The sequence below is a fragment of the Exophiala oligosperma genome, assembly GCF_000835515.1.
Source record: "Exophiala oligosperma strain CBS 72588 unplaced genomic scaffold supercont1.2, whole genome shotgun sequence".
Taxonomy (NCBI): Eukaryota; Fungi; Ascomycota; class Eurotiomycetes; order Chaetothyriales; family Herpotrichiellaceae; genus Exophiala; species Exophiala oligosperma.
The window spans coordinates 463,649-484,187 of NW_015622819.1; the positions used below are offsets into that span (position 1 = coordinate 463,649).

At 50.9% G+C, this 20,539-nt stretch overlaps 6 protein-coding genes across 8 annotated transcripts; 3 read left to right on the forward strand and 3 right to left on the reverse strand.

Annotated features, from left to right (window-relative positions):
• Positions 1-1,490: 1,490 nt before the first annotated feature.
• PV06_01647 (uncharacterized protein) lies at positions 1,491-3,009 on the forward strand. Its single transcript, XM_016402264.1, has 2 exons — positions 1,491-2,319; positions 2,470-3,009. The coding sequence occupies exons 1-2, from the start codon at positions 1,627-1,629 to the stop codon at positions 2,605-2,607; spliced, it is 831 nt and encodes a 276-aa protein (XP_016266161.1). The 5' UTR covers positions 1,491-1,626; the 3' UTR covers positions 2,608-3,009.
• A 906-nt stretch (positions 3,010-3,915) lies between these two features.
• Positions 3,916-4,980, reverse strand: PV06_01648 (uncharacterized protein; the record flags this gene model as incomplete). The annotated part of the gene is made up of 1 exon (XM_016402265.1): positions 3,916-4,980. The coding sequence occupies exon 1, from the start codon at positions 4,786-4,788 to the stop codon at positions 3,916-3,918; it is 873 nt and encodes a 290-aa protein (XP_016266162.1). The 5' UTR covers positions 4,789-4,980.
• Positions 4,981-5,104: 124 nt separating this feature from the next.
• On the reverse strand, positions 5,105-6,993 carry PV06_01649 (GTP cyclohydrolase I). Its single transcript, XM_016402266.1, has one exon. The coding sequence runs from the start codon at positions 6,800-6,802 to the stop codon at positions 5,774-5,776; it is 1,029 nt and encodes a 342-aa protein (XP_016266163.1). The 5' UTR covers positions 6,803-6,993; the 3' UTR covers positions 5,105-5,773.
• A 4,877-nt stretch (positions 6,994-11,870) lies between these two features.
• On the forward strand, positions 11,871-13,436 carry PV06_01650 (uncharacterized protein; the record flags this gene model as incomplete). The annotated part of the gene is made up of 5 exons (XM_016402267.1): positions 11,871-12,364; positions 12,415-12,537; positions 12,602-12,656; positions 12,710-12,846; positions 12,902-13,436. 5 exons carry the CDS (start codon positions 11,871-11,873, stop codon positions 13,434-13,436), a joined length of 1,344 nt encoding a protein of 447 aa, XP_016266164.1.
• Positions 13,437-14,234: 798 nt separating this feature from the next.
• Positions 14,235-16,425, forward strand: PV06_01651. Of its 3 annotated transcripts, XM_016402268.1 has the most exons (5): positions 14,235-14,636; positions 14,723-14,781; positions 14,852-14,918; positions 15,019-15,475; positions 15,554-16,425. In XM_016402268.1, the coding sequence occupies exons 1-5, from the start codon at positions 14,615-14,617 to the stop codon at positions 15,588-15,590; spliced, it is 642 nt and encodes a 213-aa protein (XP_016266165.1). In that variant the 5' UTR covers positions 14,235-14,614; the 3' UTR covers positions 15,591-16,425. The 3 variants fall into 3 exon arrangements, with proteins under 3 accessions (XP_016266165.1, XP_016266167.1, XP_016266166.1); XM_016402270.1 differs by having other exon boundaries at positions 14,235-14,781; XM_016402269.1 differs by having other exon boundaries at positions 15,019-16,425.
• A 63-nt stretch (positions 16,426-16,488) lies between these two features.
• On the reverse strand, positions 16,489-19,978 carry PV06_01652 (uncharacterized protein). Its single transcript, XM_016402271.1, has one exon. It carries the CDS (start codon positions 19,766-19,768, stop codon positions 16,838-16,840), a length of 2,931 nt encoding a protein of 976 aa, XP_016266168.1. The 5' UTR covers positions 19,769-19,978; the 3' UTR covers positions 16,489-16,837.
• Between the last annotated feature and the right edge of the window lie 561 nt (positions 19,979-20,539).

Consider the following 20,539-nt stretch of genomic DNA (forward strand, 5'->3'; position numbering starts at 1 on the left):
AATGATTGGTTTGCCTGAAAGTGGAGGCATGGAAGGACTGAGTTTGACGATGATTGTGTATCGATCCAAGTATAAATGGTGATAGTAAAAAGGCGGCGCGTAGGTTTAGATTCATTGAAATACAAAGCCAAAGAATGAACAAACCGAAAATCGTGCATTCAAGAACGCAACCACGTGTGTGGGCCATTGATGAAAGGAGAATTCAATGGATCAGGCAGACAATGCGCTTCAATGACAGTACAAGCAAATCATGATAGTCATGGATCTTCTTGTGCATTAATAAGGGGAAGATGAAGGGCGAGAACTCATAGCAACGGGTGACAAGTCGAGTGCGGCGTTCGTGTGGCTGGAAATCACGAGAGGGATGCAAGCTGGATAGGCCCGGGGATCCAACGGAGGCGAGCACATGTTCGATGAAAGAGTCAGCTGTCGACAACAGAGTTGGCGTTTTCGGTGGTTGCTGAGTTGTCAGATGAGAGACATGCGAGGAAAAAAGTTCATACCGGATCCTCACTGAGTGATCCGTCCCCAGGTTGGGCGGAGTCGTTTTCGTTACTCGTCGGTCTCCTTTTTGGGGTACGCTTCAATCAGTAACGATCCGGTATTATAATCCGAAGTCGAGCCTTTGCGGTGGTGGAGTTGACGATGGCCTTGTCAACGATACACTCGTACTCGTAAGTGATTGACACCACTGAAGCGATTGGCCCATGGGCGTCCACTGACAAAATAGACCTCAGTAGAATGTCAACTTTTCCCTTGATTGGGGTAAAGGCAGGCGTTGAATATCTGGTAGATTTTTGGCAGAGTAGTCATCAATAGTCATCGGAGCCCATCACACTGTTTGGGTCGTGAGGGCCTTTTGCTTTTAGTGTTGGGCGGTAATAGCCTGGGGGTATTGTGTGCTTTCGAGCGAGTACGCAGTGTGCTGTGTGTGTGCCTCTTGGTCACCGAGAGAGGGAGAGGATTTCAAGGGGGTTTACGGAAAGCTCTTGGGCATGGTCGGTGTGGATGACTGGCTTGTAGTGATGTCGGTGAGGCTGGTGAGGCTCTTCGTAATCTTCGATGGCAAAAGGGGGTCTCTAAACCATTCGGCTAAGGATTTTTGCGTATTTCTGTGACAATACAGGTGTAGGCACCTCTGTGCAGAGGCGGTTGACTTAGGTAAATAAGGGGAGTAGTAGTCTGTGTCAGTCCTCCTGTGGTTTTCGTCTGTAGCCATGATACAAACCCTCTGCGGTATATCAGATTCTGTCATTGTAAAGACTGATTTTCTGTCCCATTTGCAAGTCACACACTCCGTATCAGTTCTGTCCTTCTTACCTCTCCTCCTCGTCGTTGCCCGTCGGTCGTCATCAGTGTCAAGCTCTTCTCGGCCTAGTGACATGCTGCTTCATCGAGACCGAAAACGGTAATGCAGCCCGAACAGGAAAGTCCATCCCGTTCTGATGATCCTCGTCTTTTTTTTGTGAGCCACAACACAACAGCCCTGAGGCATATCAAGTCAACCAGATCCCCAATTCTCTGTGCTTGTATGAGACTCTTTCTCCCATCTTGAACCACAGGGATTTCCTTGATCTCTCAACTTGATCTTCGTCGACGATACCGTCTACGATCTTAGTCACCATCATGGCTGCTGCTGCTGCTTCAACCCCATTACACTTCATCGTACCCATCTTTCCAGGCTTTCAGTTATTGGACTTGGCTGGTCCACTGGACATCCTCAACCTGCTCTCATCCAAGCACCAGCCGAACCTCTCGTTGAAATTCATTTCGGAGAGCCTCGACCCTGTTCCTGTCAAACCCATCGCGCTAAAATCCGCCGACTGGTCATTCGACCTGGAAGGCGCATTTCCGCAAACGAACGGTAAAACCAATACGACATTCAATGAGTATCTTCAGCCAGACACCACATACACAGATTATTTGGAGGCTCTCGGCTCAACCGCCAGCGCGGACAAGCCGGTTCTCGATGTCATACTCATTCCAGGCGGGGTGGGCACACGGCTGACGCGAATTCATTCAGATGGCAGCAAATCTTCCAACATTCAACCTTTGCTCGACTTTCTTCCCAAGGTGTTTCCTCACATCAGCACTGCCATCATAACGGTGTGCACGGGTTCCTACGCCCTCGCTCTTACAGGTTTACTCAACGGCCGTCGCGCCACGACAAACATGTCTCGTTTCGACGACGTCGCTAGACAGAATCGCGGTGTATCGTGGCAACATGGGGCCCGATGGGTTCGCAGTCTCCCATCTGAGGCGCCAGAAAGTGCGTCGTCGTCCATCGAGATCTGGACGTCGGCTGGCATTAGCGCTGGTGTAAGTTTTGGTGATGGTTGACAGCTTTTCCCTTAGTTTTCTCTTTCCTTTTCCTTCCTGTCTTCTTTCATTTTGATTGTGACCTTTTTCCACGTATCCTGTTGTTCTCTTCTCTTGCTGAAACCCGTTTCCCTGACTGAGCTCCTGCAGATGGACGGAACTTTGGCATTCGTTTCGCATTTCTACGGCGGTTTGGAAGTGGCACGATCGTTGGCAAAGGACCTGGAATACGACTGGCGTGAAATTGATGAAGGAGAGAGAGATCCGCTGTACGAAAAATTCTTCTAATTATGCAGTGTGATTTTTCTTTGATATGATAGGGTTCCCGCCGAAATTCATGGGGCTCTAGGCTACATGTCGAATGGTATGTACGAGGCGACGAAGTTCCCAAGCCTTGTCACCTCTGGAACACAAACTTCCATCATTCGACTCATATGATTTTATCTGTACATGTTTACGCGGATAACAAGGACATAAAATTCTATATGGTGTTTCCTGTGCCGGGGGATAGGAGCGAGGTTGATGCCAAGTCCACACACACACTTAAGGGGCAAGGTTTGAAGAATCCAGTAAAAGGGGATGGGGGGGATGTCAAGACTGCAGCCTCGAGCGTCCCAAAATAGTCTTTCATGTACTTTTGGTTCATCTTGCGGCCTCAGGATCCGCGTAACAAAAAATACGAGATCCCCCACTCTGCATACACTTCCGGACGACAAACTCTGACAAGACCTAACAAGAGCTGTTGACGAGCTTGATTCTCTATTTGGTGGACCTGGAATTACAAGGCCCACCGCAGTGACTGATCGACAGCAGAGACAAAAAACCGAAATATAAAACTTGTCAAAACTCTGATTCAAGCTTCCGAATATAAGGTATTCATTTTAAGTTGGGATGGACCTTTGCGCGAGACCAGGATCACGCCTCCTCTCGAGTCCCTAGTCCTCCCCCTCTCCACTCCTCAGGTTGTGCTCTCCATACACGGTGGGTATATCACAGATGGCGGGTAAATGAGGTGCGAGTCAAAACCAGAAAGATCCTTCAGGAAGCTTTGAGTTCCCATCTAAGACAGATCCAAAGATTTGATTTTCGATAAAAGGCAGATAATGGAGTATCCATTTTTCTTTTTTCTCTTGGTCGAGACAAAAGGAGTGGAGAGGGACGGCTTCGGGATCTCGGTATGCAGCCCTTGTAAGTAAGGCCATCATACTGCCGCAGGTTGTTCCCGTCATGGGGACCCTCTCTGATCGCCCCATACTCGTACTCCGTACGTGGTCCGGCAACAAGGCACACACGGCCTTAGCGAATGGAGGGAAGGAGGATCTCGAGGGTGGAGATGGGAGTGGGAGAGACACTTTCAGATCTCAAATATTTGGGTACTCATTAGGCACCAAATTGTGTGCACCTTGTTAGGCACCCATGGGGTTACTCGTTAGGCAGACATCCTTTTGGAGGTAGGGCTCCCCGGAGGATTAATGAACGTGGGGACCTAGGTAAATGACCAAGGGCGTCCTGACAGAGGTAAATCAAAGGTCCCTGGCGCCAAGTCACGTTGTGTGTTGGGAGCTGTTCGTTCTACCTTGTGGGTTGCTCAGGTGGTTAGTGTGCATTGTGTGTATCGTAGGGTGTCGAAAAAATCGAACCCCATCCTTTTACGCAAGCAGGATCGACGTCGATCGTTCGCAACATACCCCATACCGTCGTGGCTACGCTGTCGAGAACCACGATGCGCCGGTGCTGCTGTTGCTGCTGCTGCTGTTCTTCCCAGTGTGCCGCCCTCCTGGCCCCGGCGAGGTTGGTGCAAAAGATGGCGACGACGTCGGCTCCCCCCTTCTCGACGACCCCTTCCACCATTCCGTCCAGCGTAGACTCGGCGATGTCCGCGAAATCCGTATTCTTGGTCATACCCAGGTGTCTTTCCCGCGCGGGCGTGATCTCGTACCCGATCGAGGAGTAGTTGGAACGGATGGCGTCGTTGAGAGCCGAAACATAAGGCGTCACGAGTCCCACCTTGACGGTGACTCCCCGCCCCTCCCCTTTTCCGTCTCCGTCCCCGTCTCCGTCTCCGTCCCCGTCTCCGTCTCCGTGGCGGCGGCCTCGTCGGATGCCGTCGAGGATTCGATTCATGGCCAGGACCGAACTGGTGGCCGGGATCCCCCCGGTCGCGTCCCGGATCGCTCCACACAGAGCCTCGTCCCTGTCGAACCCCAACCACCCCGAAGACGTACCGCTCCAGCCGATCACGTCCACCTCGGCGTCCGCGAGGAGACGGGCGGCGGCGAGCATGGGTCCGAGCTGGAACTGGGCGTCGGCGTCGCGAGAGACGTCGATGGTCGTCACCCGGAACCGCGAGTAGTGGACGCTCACGTCCAGGCCGGGGTCGTCGATGGAGGACACCATGGCGGACGTGAGCGGTTCGAGCGTCGTGTTGGAAGATGGGACAATGACGCCCAAGCGAATCTTGCGTACCATGTTTGGTTCTGGTCGGTGATGGTTGCACTTTATCTCGGCGATATAGTCGCGCGACGATGTACGGAATCAACGCTTGGGAGGGGTTTGTTATCGGTTTTCTGGCAAACCATAAATGATACAAGTACCTAGGTACCCGAGTAGAGAAAGGCCGAGGGCAAAAGACAATGAGAAGATTGACTTCATCGAATATCATTAGGTGATAAGGAGTACTCCGTCCCTTGGTATTTGTTGGTATCTCATATTGTGGTTTACTTAAATTAATATCAACGACTTAGTCAGCTTGTCTACGGCGGGACCACAGAACGGAGCACGACTACTTGCATACCTGAGGTATTTGCATAGCTAAATCCCGTCGATGCCTCTGGCATTACGGAGTAGATCCATAGTATTCAAAAATCACTTTCTTCAGAACAACTTCGACTTGTTTAGAGAACCATGTGCTGTAACTGAGTTCTTGAAATTGGTCAGCACAACTCGAGAGCGACATTGTCCGTCGGCCGCTCAAGCGTACCTTGTCGGTATCCCTTCATACTATATAGTACACAAAGGTGCAAACGGGGCACAAGGACTCGGTGACACCCGTATTCTGCCCAAGCCCGAAATGTCAGGAGCTGTCTGAAGCAGTGTAATGTGGTGTCTCACTGAGACTCTTCCCTCCTGGTCTCGACGTGTTCGATGCAAAGGGAGCCCGTGATCGCAACATGTAAAAACTTGTATAGGGAACAAGCATGACTGGTGTGCGCAATATCGCCATAAACTGGTAAAACTCGACCTTTTGCTCTTCTGCGGAATCCCCGGAAACGACGTCGATGTTGAGCGACACGCTATGTGTGTTGAATCCATCGGGCCAAATTGGCCCTGAAATAAATGACAATCGACGTTGAGCGATATCATTGTTATGTTGAATGAATCGATGACTGATCTGCCCTACCCTTTCAATACCATATCCTGGTGGTCTGAGAATAGATCAGGCTTCCATCGTTCCTCACTTGCGGTTGAGGAGGGTCAGAAACTCCTCCCGCGTTTTGGCACTGCTTCTCATGGCACCGAGCATGCAGCTTGTCGTCGTGCTGCTCTGCGTTTTTCCCACCCCTCTCATGACCATGCACAGGTGACTGCTCTCCATCACAACAGCCACGCCTTGAGGTTTCAGTACCTCTGCAATCGCCAGTGCCACTTGCTTAGTCAGCCGTTCTTGGACCTGGAGTCTTCTAGAAAACATCTCTGCCAGTCTCGCCAACTTGCTTAGGCCGAGAACTCGCTTGTTGGGGATGTACCCGATGTGCATCTTGCCGGTGAAGGGGACCATATGGTGCTCGCACAGACTGAAGACTTCAATGTCCTTGACAATGACCAACTCATCGTGATCTTCGTGAAAGACTGCGCCGTTCACCAGTTCCCGCACGTTCTCCTCGTAGCCCTTGGTGAAGTACATGAGCGCTTTGGCATACCTTTGCGGCGTGTCGCGGATCCCTTCCCTCTCGGGGTCTTCACCGATACATTCAAAAATGGTCCTCACTGCGCCCGCAAGCTTGTCAAGACGGGCTTGTGCTTCTTCTGGCGTTTGCTCCCGCCTCTCGCGTGTGCCGATGCAGGGCCAACTCAATCCGTCGAAGTCGATAGGAGGGTTCAGAGTGTAAGGGCTTGCCGGCCGAGAAAGAGACGCAGGAGGGGTCATGGGTGCTTCATCACGTTCGTCTCGTGCCGGCTCGTGTGACTTGACAGGCTGTTTCTCATCGTGGTTGCTTGGACCGTCCACAAGTCCGAGCCAGGACGTACTACTCGTGTTTCTCGGAGGGCTTTGCGGCCCTCCGAGATCTATTGTTTTTCTCCTCCCGTAAGTGCTTTTTATAGACGAGGCAAGATTCTCGCGTTCCTGGGCTCTACTGGTCGTTGGGGGAGAGTGTAAAGGAGATCCACCATTCAAGAGGTGCGAGGGTATTGCGGAATGAGGCTTCGGATGGAGGGGGGAGATGTTGTTGGAAGAGGAGATTTTTGGGTTGTTTTGACTCATCTGGACAAAGGAGAACAGAGTCAGGCAGAGAGAGTGGAATAGTTGTGTTGCTGTTTGTTCAGTAAGGCGACAGACACCTACTCATAGAGCCAAGTAGCCCATTCAGCTTAGAAAAGGTGTAAAATGAAGGAACAGAGTTGATCACAGGTCATGAATCCATGTTGGTGCGTAGGAGTCGCAGACGTTTCAGCACTCTCACGACATACTTTTTTGCGGAGATTCGATATATTACATAGTTAGGTCCAACTAGGCAAGTTGTCCGATTATCAGTTAGGTGGACTTTCGTATTCGTATTAGCATACGGAGTACTCCGGAGGGCGAATAGATATTACGAGTACGCACACCCACCTCTACATTAAGGTATGTATATCTCACTGAAGTCGTGCCCATTGCCATTCGCTATAGGCGATTGATTTGCAAAATGCACACGGCCGAGTAACTATATGACTAGGAATTTAGTCGTTGTTACAGTCCTTACGAATATCTCTTGATGTACTGGTATCTCGGCGGTTACCATTTAACTCATATTGATACCAAGGAATGGTACTTAGGGGGTACTTCGGTGCTATAACCCTAGTAGGTATCCATGTGCGTAATGTAGAGGTGGGTGTGCGTAATGCCTATCGCCGTCTCTCTCTGGGTTGTTACTTCCTATCGTCCACCGAGTTCAAACCGGCATGCAGCAAGTCATGTTAAGAAACCACACTAGGAGCACGACAGTTAATATGATGGATCTGTCATATCCCAGGATGGCAGAAGAACGGAACGACTTGGTCGGGACTCACACACACACACACACACACACACATACATACAGTGCATACTGACCCTTTTACCCAAGGGCCAAAGGGGATGGGAACAACCTTCTTCCTGGTCGTACTGTATCCACCATCATCCACACAACAACTAGTCGGTAAAGCATGATGCATTATGCCACACAACAGGAGACAGACAGAGTCAAAATTCGACGCGTCAAGAAAGATTTTTGCTGCTTCAGGGCTAAAAACGAAAGCAAGACTTTTATGCTTTAAGTTTCCCTTTCTTTTACTGGTAGGCGATGCAGGGAAATTCACCAACCAACATGGGAGAAACAAACCTCTGCAGAAAGCAGATTCCTACCAAAACTGCGGACGCTGCAGAATAGGCAATTACATCTGTGTCATGTTTGCCCCCCTCCCCACCCCGTCCTCCATCCTAGTGTACAACATTTCACGCCTCCCGGGGTGGGAAAAAACACCAACCACAAAGAAGGTGGAAGCCCGCATTTGCCGATGCACAGTCAAGAGAGAGTTTGAGAAATTTCACCACACCTGGAGGAAGATAGACCCCTGACTATGTTTAGCGTCGTGCCGATTCAAGCGTTGACCATGTAATGAGGAGTAGAGGAGAGGCCATACCCTGTCCCGAAACCCCTTGATATGGACCAAAATGTACTCAGACAGCAGGAAAAGTCTACCGTCAATCCTAGTCACCATGATAAAACATAAGCCATTGAATCCGTGGATGAACTGTATCCAGTGCGAATTGGTCAGTTCGAGACATGTAATTGCAGAGTTGCGTGCATTGATGTAGAGAACAGCAAAAAGGGCCCGGAACTGTGTAGTTGATAGCCTGCTGCTCACAACCCCCGGTCTGGAACAGGGCTGTGTATGTGCATACACCGCTTTCTCACCCAAGGATCACACTGCAGGGGAAAGGAACAACAAAGGGTTGAATCCACCTTCTTGCCTGCCTCCAGCGACATACTCAACCATTCCTAACCCGGGGCGGGCTGTTCAGGTACAGGGGAAATCGCACTTTGCTGCTCCAAGCATGAACTTACTATGTAACTACCGGCAGCTTTTCATTCCAAGAAGGGACGAGAGGTTTGCGCGAGAGGAAGATCTGAATGATCCACGGACAGCCTGTGGGGAATCAATTCGTATGCAAGGATAGTCGGTGGGAAGATCTTTTACGGCGACCATGACCCAAGGCTTCTGCGCCCATTACCCGTAAACTCCACGCAGCCACGAAGCACCTCGGAAACAGCATTCTCGGTGTACTTCCAGTACTGGGCGGCCATCAGAGCACTTCTCTCACCGCCCGAAGCCAATAAAACCATTCAAAATCCACTTATCATCACCATCGCCCTCTGGGAACACAAAGTGAGGTTGCCCGAGCAAAAAAACTCCAGTCATATACCCACCTTTGTGCGACGGTGTCTGCCGTCTGGATGATCGGTTAAGGGATCGTCTTCGGTCATTACCAAATGAAGCAACAGCTCCAAAGTCGAGCCCCAGTGGATGGTGGCCTTGCAGCTGCCCCGGGACAGTCGTGTTAGATCTAGATTGCTGGGGGTTATCTTGAGGTTCCCTATTGACAGCCAGGGCCAGGTATCATTGAGAAGATTACCGAAGTGCAGGGCATGAGTATCAGGCTGAGACATGATAAGATCCTGCAAGCGAAGCAAGAGCTCAACACGGAAGGCGCAAAAGCACTTGTCTGGAGTGACAGCCTACCTGGTCATACCGGAATAGCACTTGCAGAGTGAAGAAAAACCGCCCCTCCCTTATTCGAGGAGGATGCATGCAGTGCGGGTTAGCCTGGGTAACCGTACAACATACGTGTTGATGCTTTCCTCCACTCAATGACTGACTTCAGTGAGACCGAACCACGTGGCAGGGTCCGCAGTAGACGAAAGCTGCTGCTCAAACGAAAAGTGACATGAGGCGACGACTTGACGGAATAATCATGAACCTACACCCGTTACTTCATTAGGTACAGCCTTTGTAGGCAACATGAGCAGGGATTTGAGGGCTCCGGGCTGCAACTTGCGGCTGGCTTGGTTTTGATAGATCTGGACATCAAAGACATGGTGATTTCGGTATTCGCTGGGAACCACGTCTGAGTTCGAGATCACGGACGATGTTGTGGCGGCGACAACATGGATATGATCAACTCTGGTTTAGCTAGTGAAGTCTTCCTTTGACAAACTTTGACGAAACATAAATGTGGCTGAAAGATGCTGGGGTATGTTGTAGAGACAGGGCACTCCTTTCAAGCCTGGAGATTGGATCAGTCTTTCGAGGACAAGTAATGCCGATGTTTCCATGGTCGACACGTGCTTTGCTCAGCCTCCACTGGATTCTCGCTTGAACCGCGTCGTATCTTGCAAGTATTGAGACATCTCAGGCATGTCGGTGCAAGGACAACGACCTCATGACCCACATTAAAGCGGCAGAGTGTGTGTCGGTTTGATGCAGACTGCCATGTATCCGTCGATGCGGCCTGCATACATCACTCCAACGCCGCTCAGGAGAAATTAGAACCAAACTACTCGTAGGAGTACCGGTTACGAAAAGTGAGACGCGCATTGATTGCTAGGAGGGAGATACGAGGGGGCGACACGTGATTACATAATACACGTGACCAGGTTCTGGTTTCCGCATCCATCTGCGCTTCGTACTTCGTCCGTACAAACGAAGTTGATCAATCAAATGTCGGCGAGCATCGGTAGCCACTTCCAACGACGCACTCGAGAATTCCCCTGCAGAGTGCCAAAATTTGTTTGATGGTCAAACACTTGCAAGCAAACATTCTACAAGCCACCGGCAATCCTCACCACATCAATGATGGTACTATTCCGTCTTCGTCTCTGGAATCGTCTTCAAGGTCTTCTCCAGGGTCATTAGACAGCCTGAGACTTGACTGGGGGCCGGACGGCGCCTTTTGGCTGGCTCGGCTGCGGACGTCTCACAAACCCGGGTCACCCTGGTCATCTTCGACAGTGTGTCTGAGGGCACAGGTACTTACGATTGTCTGATTGGCTTCTGAGCCCTGTTCAAAGTGCAGGCGAGTTACTCTTACCCGGGGACCCCAGGGCTTGCTAGGCATCTTTCTGAGATTCGCGTCGTCTTGCCGGCGCCCAGAATCGCTGAGAAAGCAAGCTTGTTCGTATGCGTGTCCAAATTCTCATGCCCGTGGGTGGATGGGCGGTCAATCAATCTTCAGCCATGATTCTGCCACTGTATGCAGGTGCCGGCCGAATTCTGCTTCCCACCAAACGGCGTCGCCTGGCCCCCAGAAAATACATTGGAGAAATAAACAATTTATTTTACAACATGGAGATACTTATGCTGGGAGTCAATCATCGCTCGAATTCGAAGTCCGTGACTCTGGAGATTGCCGAGTCGGATTTGCTTCGTCTCCCCGACACTCCACCACGCCTGTAGCAACGCATGTATGTATGGCTCGCATATGACAGGCTCGTAAGTCAAAATGGCCAGAAGAAGCGAGACGGGTCGATCCGAGGGCGCAGGGATGATCAAGGAGCACGATAAGGCACAGCATAACGAGGCTGCTCGAATGAAGGCGAGACCGGATTGGGCAAAGTCCTGGTGGGTTCAGGCTTTGTGACGACTGGAATCGCCACCATTCCTTCACAAACAACGCCTCGCCTTTTGCTCGTGTATCCAAAGCAACCCATTTTCGCCTGCCCATGGACCCAGGCGTGATGACCCCTGGACACATTTTGTTGAGGGTCGCTCATCAGCGACCTTGGTCTGCCTCCCTTGGCCACATCCCCAGGGCGCATCCACGCGAGCTGGATTACGGACTCTGGATCCCTGGTCAATTCCACACTCGTCTGCATGTTGCTCCGCCTTTGGCTTCCATCATTTCCTCTGCTGCTCCCAATATCAACTCTGCACCTTGCCGTAGTCAGACTCTGAACATTTTATTTCACTCTCTGTTTTATACTCGGATTCACATCAGGGACCATCCATCCATTTTGCCTCATTATATCGCGCGAAGCCTGTTTTTTCCAATCAGTCGTCTCATCATCATCTACAGGATCTTTGACTGATAGCATTTTCCGTCTTTCGTTCCCCCCTCCTGTCCTTCTCTGTACTCTAGTGGACGATCCTAGGAGACTTCTAGAGACCTGCTATCAACCACGCTTACGCCCACCGACTGTCCAAATCAACCCTCATTGACAGCCGTCACAGCATCCAGAGCCTGACATAGAATCTGTGTTCTTCCGTCAGGTTGGAGTTTGACTGGCGTTCTATCAATTGTTGCACTTTCAAGCATGACCGACTATGCGCCACGAAGCAGTCAGGATTACAACACCTTCTTTCACAATCAGCAACTCGCCATGTCGCATTATTCCAATGGTAACGGTCTCAACTACCTCTACAGCAATGGTCAAGTTCCGTATCAGGCCGTCAACACGCAATATCCAGCATACTCGACGGCTTTTACACCTACGCACAATGGTCACTCGAGTTCCATGTATATGCCCAATGTCACTGCCTTGCCTCTTCAGTACCCCATCACAAGCACCCGAGTCCCTACCCTACCATCCCAGTCGCGTGCGCTCCCATCATCCTCCTACTACACGGGGTCTTCCTCCAATCATCGAACGCCCCTTCACCAGCGCATCATGTCTCCTCGGGACTACAGCCATGCGGACGGTACTGAATGTCAAGACTCTCCGAACGAAGATACAATGCTCTCTGAACCCGTCATACCTCCCTTGGAGGGATATCCGAATGTTCACGATTTCGATGAATTGATGAAGCGGTGAGTGCTTTGTGAGAGTTCAAGAGAGACGCAAACCTGAACGAATGTAGTTATGTCCAAGACCTGTCTCCAAAGAAACAGGATAAGGCATTGATTAATGCTCGAAGAGCTGCCAATATTCGACACGTCCTGATTGACAAGAAGACCACTTCGATTGAATCGGCGCAATTCAGGTGAGTGCACTGTTCTCGGGGAAAACAATCGATGCCGTAGGAATGTCGAGGCTAACTTTCCTAGATTCTGGGTGAAGAAGATGTTCACGCTTCAATTAGCCGATGGAAAACCACCCGAGGTGAGTTGGCCTCGTCAGGCATCATGCCCCTTGACTGATGACTCGTGTATCAGCACCGAAAAATCTGCCACGAAGGCAAGCCGGTAGCAGTACGAGAGAAGCTGTTCAAGATACTTACCAAAGCACACAAGCAATGCCAACATGGAGGACGTGACAAGACCTCTGCCCAGGTCCGACGTGTATATTCCTGGTAGGATTGTCCTCAGAGCTACATGGTGAACAGTGCCACTAATCTAATTTCATAGGGTGCCGAAAGAACTGATCTCCAGGTTCGTCAAGCTGTGCCCGACTTGTCAGGTTCGGAGAGGCACCGCACGTAATTCACCACCAGAGCTGGAGAGGAGCCCCGAGGCCCGAATGAATTCGCATTCGCCAGAGGACAGTGCTGTGTCTGGTTCCAGAAAGAACTCGACGTCGAGCAGATCCACCACCACCAACGTGACTTTGCCATTGCTGTCTGCAGGATTTCCCAGTAGTGCGGCTTTCCAACAACAGAATCGCTGGATGACTCCGTTGTCGCCTCAACAGGATAGCATGGAAAGCAACCGTTTACCGAGTAACAATATCAAACAAGAAGTGTACAACACCATGCCGCCTATGCCCATCACCTGTGCCGACAGCGCACCTACTGGGATGTCATTCTCATCTGTCAATGGTAGTTTTTCCAGTGTTTCGACCTCTTCCAATGCATATAGTTTGACTGCTTCAGGCCATACAGCACACGGGCATGGTTCGACAGACCACGGTTATGATTCCAAAACTGGACCTCACTATCTTTGAGTGTTTTCCTGTTGATCACCTTGAACGACATCTACCGTTTACGACTTCCCCGGTCGGCCCTTCTGTGGGAGTTTTTGTGTGGAACTTTGAATCTTGACACAGTGGCATCGACATCGTCCGAAGCCTGTCTTATTGTCACGGGGCCTATAACATCACACACACGGTCAACGACTCCTCGCCAGACCAAGGGCCCTTTTCGTCATACTTTTCTTAGGTTTGGAAGGGTTTGTATTATCAGTAACAGAGATTGTGAATTCTCCTTGAAGAGGGGTTGAGCGAGTACAGCAGAGGTACTCATTCGGCGCATCCAAAAATGGGAGACATATTTCAAAGGCTGTTCCGAGAATAAAAAAACGGTGTTGCTCTTTTCATGACGACGACAAACGAAAGCCCCTAGATGACTTCAACAGTCCAAACAAGGATTGTATTTCGGGATTGCACTTTCTGCTCCATCAGAGTAATATTTCTGGTGTGAATGAGGCAGAGGTATCTACGTTCGGGGTTGGTATGGGTCATCTAAGCAAAGGGCATTAATACTTTGTATGTCCCTCCGCCTACTAAATAGCTTTAGGTAGGAGTAAGTAGTATTTAGTACTCAATGCTCAATAGAATCAAGATGTCCTTTCAGATTCAATCGGTATGAAGCGAGAGTGTGCCTCCAGGGTTCTCTAGACTTTTATCTCTCTCTTTCCCATTGCACGTGACTGCGACACGTATTCAGGGGAAGTTGAGCATTTGCTGCGCTGTTTGGATTCTGGTTAATGATTAATCCTTTGACACACGACAGAGAGTAACAATTAAGAAAGGATAGTTGCTCACTGCGAATCCAGGGCCTTCGATTATTTTATTTTAACGTACTGTACGGAGTAAGGAGTAGCAGTACGGAACACGGTCACCTACGACGCGATTCTTTACTCGTACCTCTTCGCGTCTCTCCACAAAAAAGATTGTTGAACAGCCTGGCATCTCATTTACTCGCTATTCGTACCAAAAACTCCTTTGAATGCGACAACTCTCACTCTCACCATTTTGTTCTCACAGTCTCACGCGTCCTCTCCATCAACGAACCATCCAACGTCTCACAGCCTCCTACGAAACAATTACCGCTTTTCGATCCCATCCATCGTCTCTTTTGTTGTGTACCTGCGGTCTCTTGACTGCGCAACCCGCACCTCAAGATGAATCTCTTCAGGTTACTCGGTATGTCAATTCTACGACTGCAGACTACAAACACGCTCAACGAGATGAAAACCGCATTCGAAGCTGACTGCTTTGGAAACACACAGCTGACCTGTCACACCTCTTTTCCATCTTCATCCTCCTTCATAAGATGCGAGTGACCAACGTACGTACTCTCTCTCTCCTCCCCTTACAAGCTACGACGTTACGGTTGCGCTAATTCCATTCAACCGCAGTCCTGCTCAGGAATCTCATTCAAATCGCAAGCCCTCTATTTCCTCGTCTACCTGACGAGATACCTTGGTTGGTGCCCACATACCTTCCAGACACAAGAGAGAGAGAGAGAAAAAAACACTCGGTCTCAAGGGGAAAGGGGTTTTGCTGACAAGACTTCGAAACACAGATCTCTTTTGGACATTTACCGACAGTGCATGGAACACCATTTTCAAAATCATCTTCCTCTCGTCTTCCGCGTACACCCTCTGGGTGATGCTGAATGACTACAAACCCACGCACGACCCTAACCTGGACACTTTCCGCGTGTCGTACCTCACGGGCAGCTCCGCCGTCCTCGCCATCCTGTTCCCCTACAAATGGACCATCTCCGAGATGCTCTGGGCCTTTTCGCTCTGGTTGGAGAGTGTCGCCATCTTGCCGCAACTGTTCATGCTGCAGCGGACGGGGGAAGCCGAGACCATCACCACCCACTACCTGTTCGCCCTGGGCATCTACAGAGCCTTGTACATCCCCAACTGGATCTATCGCTACTTTGCAGAGGGCCATTTCGACCCCATCCCGGTCATTGCCGGCATCATCCAGACAATCCTGTACTCTGACTTTTTCTGGGTCTATTACACGAAGTGAGTTTCTTTCGGTTCCAGATTCGACCGGGGTTGTTTGGGAGAACTGACACTTTTTTTTTCTCTCTCTCGTGATAGGGTCCTCAAAGGAAAGAGCTTCAAGCTTCCAGTGTAAAAAGGCCCACGAGGTTTCCTTCTTTTGGATTGCCTCCACACTTTTCAAGTCTTGGTCTCTGTTTCTCGGCCCAACGAATATCCGGATTTCAATGTCTGAATGGCTGTCTTGGGGCACGAACGTTGCGCCGGAACACCAGGACCTGGTTTGACAGACGAAACAAATCGTTGGACCCATGTGGAAAAAAAGGGGGGGGGGATAGTCAGGTCCGCCGCAGTCTTTTTCGAAAACTCGAACCCTTTTTTGCAAACTCTTACGGAAAATGTTAGTAAGACGTGAAGGCGATTGCTATCCTGTGAGGCTCCGGGCCAGTTGAAATTTGGAATAAAGACTACGCCTCGAGAAGACAGTCACTTGAACTCTCAAATCCCACGCCAGTGTGTTCTTATGACCGTGGGAAGTGCCGTCGATGGTCATGTCCGCTGACCGAGGTTGAGTCCTGAAACATGAGGAAGAACAAAAGAAGAGAAGTGGAAAGAGACATACGAGTATCGAAGTACGGTCTGATGATGATCCAGGCACCAGGTTCTAATGTGGCGCGCACATCGTTGGACTCGCCCTACAAGTAGAGATTTTTCGAAATTTGGTCGATTGACAGTCTTCACAACTCACTCACTCCCCGCCCAGACCGTCCGTCACACTTAGTCACGGAGGGAGGGAAAAACGAGGGTCGATCCAGATCTTTCAAGCCATTGTCGATCTTTTCCCGTGGTCCAGGGAGTAGTGAACCTGTATACAGAAGCTGTTGCAACAACATAGCGTATGGAGAAGTAGCGAAAGAGTGTATTTGTATTTGTACATCATCGAATAAAAGACCACGGCCAATTTACATCCATTTCAATTTCATGTTTTATACACAGTAAATAGAAACACATCTTTCGTCATGATTTGTTGAGGAGGTATATATATATAGTACACTGTTCTGTCTAAAAGTCCTTCGTTTCGTCAAGTCCGTTTTCCATGGGCTCACACCAAGCCAGAGGGAGAACCGAGAGAGATATAAGTGAAAAAGGAAAAACAAAAAGGGGCTGGGAAGGTGGTGAAACCCATCAGAAAAATTTCTGGGGGGTTTAAAAGACACAAAAGAAGAAGGGCAAGACGAGTGCCGATCACAAACGTAGAGAGAGAGAAAACGCCCGCTAAATCCAACACTTCAAGAAAAAAGAAAACCCGGGGGGTATAAAAGAGGTAGACGAGAAAAGAATTCTAGAAATCTTGTGATGCTCCCGTAAAGCTCGAGCAGCAGTTTACCATTTCCTCCTGGTACCCAAGACGGCAAGGACGATAATCAAGACGCAGACAACCACGCCGACAGCACACATCCAGCGGTTCAGGTTTCGCCACCACCGGGCGTTTTGGAATTTCAGCTCGGCCGCGCCGGCGAGTTGTCGTTCGGTGCGCAGTCGCGCCAGGACGTCCATCTGCTCCCACTCACTCAACGCTTCCTCGGGTGGCATGTATTGCTGCCTCGACGTGCGCTCCGAACCCCTCGCGGCGTGGGAGATGGCGTTGGCGTATGCTGCCTTCTCCAGATCGGCATACGAGCTGGGTCGACGTGGCAACGGGAGGAACGCAGCGACGAACCAAGTCAGAGGCACGACAAAGCCCAGCGCGAAACAGGCAACTTGAGTGCTGCGCAGGTTGGCGCGCGGCATGAAGCCGCCAGATCGTGTGGTGATGATGCTGGGTGCCGTCCAACGGCTGTGCGAGTTGAATGGAAACCCGAACCCCCTCGACGCGCTAGACCCAGTGTTGAGCCGGTTGTCGTGGTGCAAATGCGGCGACCCTGACCAGCGCCGAGATGTCCTTTGATGGACCGGTGAAGGATGGTAGATGACGGACTGGCTTTCGGAAGGACTGACACTGTATCCGCCGTTGCTGTATCGACGGTAGTGCGTGTGGTGGATGGTGTAGGAGGAGCGACCATGGAGCAGTGGCTGTTGGTGTATTTCTACCACGCCAGCCCAATGAGCACGAGGATCAGCAGGAGAAAGTGGCGCAGAGAGAGATCGGTTGTGATTCTGCGCGGTGGGCGTTTGCTGTCGGGAGAGTGAATATGTCTGACTACGTTGATGCAGAGCTGCAGTCGCGGGTTGTTCGCGGACTGGGTTGGACACAAGTGGTCCCACGCCGGGGATGATATGTGACTTTCTGGCTTCAACACGGGGACGGGAACGGGTTTTGAGTAGGGCTTCGACACGCTCCGTCAACACCTGGTGAAAGCTACGTGGTCGTTGCGGGCTGCCATTGTCGCTGACTTGGGCATTTGGATCATCTGGCCGTGATACTCGGCTCGGCGACAGGGCTAGATTATGCAAATTCGCTTGGGAGTTACTGGCGTACAGGTATTGGAAGGAGTCGTGATAAAAGCCCGAGTAATATCGCTTGGCCCACGTCGGTATTGGGAGACCATTGGCGGCTGTGCTCGTGCTTCCTGAAGAAGTTGGCCGAGAAAGAAAACTATGTTGATGTCGTAACTGCGTAAATGATTTCATGGAATTAAGTCGCGATTGCTGCGATGAAGTCGGTGAATAGATAAAGCTGCCACTGCGGCTAGGATGAGAAGGTGATCTGTATACCTCATCGCTCGAAGGAAGGGCTGACACCTCGTCGGAGGCCTCGTGACTTTCATTCTCCTGGTCCAGTACAATCCGAATCTGAGATTGGTTACCAACGTCATTGATGATATAGGCCGAAGCTGGAGCAAGTTCGTCCGAATGCAAGTAGTCATCTACGTCTAGCTCGAGCTCGGACGAAGCTACACTTGCGGAGCGAGTTTTGATTCCTCTCGAAGCTTCGGATGGCACTGCTGAAAGTCGAGATGCAAATATCGGCCGGCCACCATCAGTGGACATACTGCGAGACGCCCGCTTCGGAACCACAAGGCCAACGTGTTGGCTTCGTGGTGGCGCGCGTACGATAGGATACTGGATTCGAGGAGGACTCGAGCTAAGAGCGGCTTGAAGGCTGGCGTGAGTTCCTGAGAGAGAACTATTATCGGAACTCGGCAGGTCGCTACTGGCGATTCTTCGCACGATAGGGCTGGACTCATCCTGGGAATCCTCTACCTGTCGTATGCTTTGAGGCGCCGAAGAAAGAAACCCACGGTTATCTGGAGAAATGATGCTAGCTGCTGCCGAGGTCGGAATGTACGGGTCCAACGGTGGACTGGATGCGAGAGGGTTCCTTGCGCCGGCTCTTTCTGCAAAGCTTTGGGTGCTTCCAACGGTCTCAGAGCGTTTGCGCTTCCTCGACGATGTCGAGGAAGACCGCGAAAACCTCGAGTATTCCAGGCCTCCATGCCGAGGACCTCCAGGAGAAGAAGTGCCTAATTTAACCACGAGTGGGCTCGAGGATATATCGGGCAGTGGGAGGTGTTCTGTGCTCGACGTAGTTGCTAGGCGGACGATATTTGGACTTGAGGAGCTGTCTTGAGCAATACTCGAGCTAGGATCCTCTGAAAACGGTTCAAGAACAGCGCCAGACAGATCTTGAAAGGCTGGTGGTCTAGGACTTGAAGTCACACCTAGGACTCTATAGTTTGGGCTTGATGTGGCGGCCACGCGCTCCGCAATGGAGATGAAAGATGATCCGGACGACAATCTCTTCACTGGACGCCTGCCCGCCGGCAAAGTCGGTAACAAAGCCAAATCATCAGAAGAGATTTTGCGTAGAGAATCCCACGCAAATGCTCCAGATAGACTCTCACTTGAGCTTACACTTCTCAGTCGCGTCGAATTTGCCGTGCTCGGTCGGAGCGGTGGTGATGTAGCTGTTGAAGGACAAGAAGAGTCTTCCGCCTGAGATTCGTAGAGTTCCCTCAATGCTTTGACAGATCGTTTCAACTTCACGCCCTGCCGTGCCGCGCCTTGAGGCGTCCGTTGCCCGTCATTGCTCCTCCCACTGTTGACTTCCCACGGGAAACCGAAGAAACTGGTGCTCGACCCGGGAGTGTCCTTCTTTTTCTTGATCGAACTCGGTAGCAGGACATGAGCCGGTTTGGTTGGAAAAGGAGTGGTGTTGTAAATGCTGATATTCTCTTGTTCGGCCCGCGCATCTCTACCGGACCGGAAAGATAGCTCGTTGGCTTGAGACTGTGTCCGCTCTGCGAGGGGCGTCCTCCCCGGGGAGGTCCGTTTCGGCGATCTCTGCTTCACCGACGAAGGGGACGAGGACATCGCTATCGCATCATCGATGAGGATTCAGTTTGCAGGAATCGTACTGCAACTTAAAGGCGAGAAAGTGATGACGAAACAACGAAAAGGGGTCCAAGTGGCGGACAGAGTCTCACCAGCTGTGAGGTGTTGGTATAGTAACGAGCGACTGAAGGTGAGGTGTCTGTGCAGAGTCAACAAAACTTCTGAGCTCAAGAATAGTAGGTCGTATGTGCGGGCGTCATCGCATGCGCTGGACTAGTAGGATGAGCACTATGGGGCCGGGCCTGCATATGCATGCCGCAGGGCGAATTGGATTGTCTTGGTTGACGGTTGACGGACGGAAGGCTTGCATATGACAGTGGACAATTGGAGATTGCAGTATTGAGGCCTGAACAATAATGGTCCGTGTCAGGAATGCTGGATATTTTGCGTCTGAGGTCGATTCAAGCCGACCACAGCTGTAGGTCGAGGGTCAGCCGCCGACAAGAGAACCAGCGAAAGAGCATTATCGATAGCCTCCTCAGGCAGAAGACGGCGGCTGATGCTACTGTGTACAGGATCAGGGGAGTACAATCTTGGTGAGCCGATGTACTCGTAGTGACGAGCTTGTTCACTCATTTGGTGGAGAGGAATCTCGGAAAAGAATATTGCGCAAGGCTCCATTGGTGAGAGGCGCAGGTTCTATTGCATCGGTGTGTCAAGGAGTCGCGTTTTCTTGTGATCGCGTGGCAGACGTTGGCAGATTGGAAATCCCCCATTGGGTAAAATGATAATACGGAGGAGTGATCCATG

Excerpts from the sequence above, each read along its gene's own strand:
- PV06_01647 (XM_016402264.1), top strand. The coding sequence starts at position 1,627 with ATGGCTGCTGCTGCTGCTTCAACCCCATTACACTTCATCGTACCCATC. Across the intron at positions 2,320-2,469 it reads CGGCTGGCATTAGCGCTGGT|ATGGACGGAACTTTGGCATT; the intron begins GTAAGTTTTGGT and ends GAGCTCCTGCAG.
- PV06_01649 (XM_016402266.1), bottom strand. The coding sequence starts at position 6,802 with ATGAGTCAAAACAACCCAAAAATCTCCTCTTCCAACAACATCTCCCCC.
- PV06_01651 (XM_016402268.1), top strand. The coding sequence starts at position 14,615 with ATGAATCTCTTCAGGTTACTCG. Across the intron at positions 14,637-14,722 it reads GAATCTCTTCAGGTTACTCG|CTGACCTGTCACACCTCTTT; the intron begins GTATGTCAATTC and ends GGAAACACACAG. Across the intron at positions 14,919-15,018 it reads CTACCTGACGAGATACCTTG|ATCTCTTTTGGACATTTACC; the intron begins GTTGGTGCCCAC and ends TTCGAAACACAG.
- PV06_01652 (XM_016402271.1), bottom strand. The coding sequence starts at position 19,768 with ATGTCCTCGTCCCCTTCGTCGGTGAAGCAGAGATCGCCGAAACGGACC.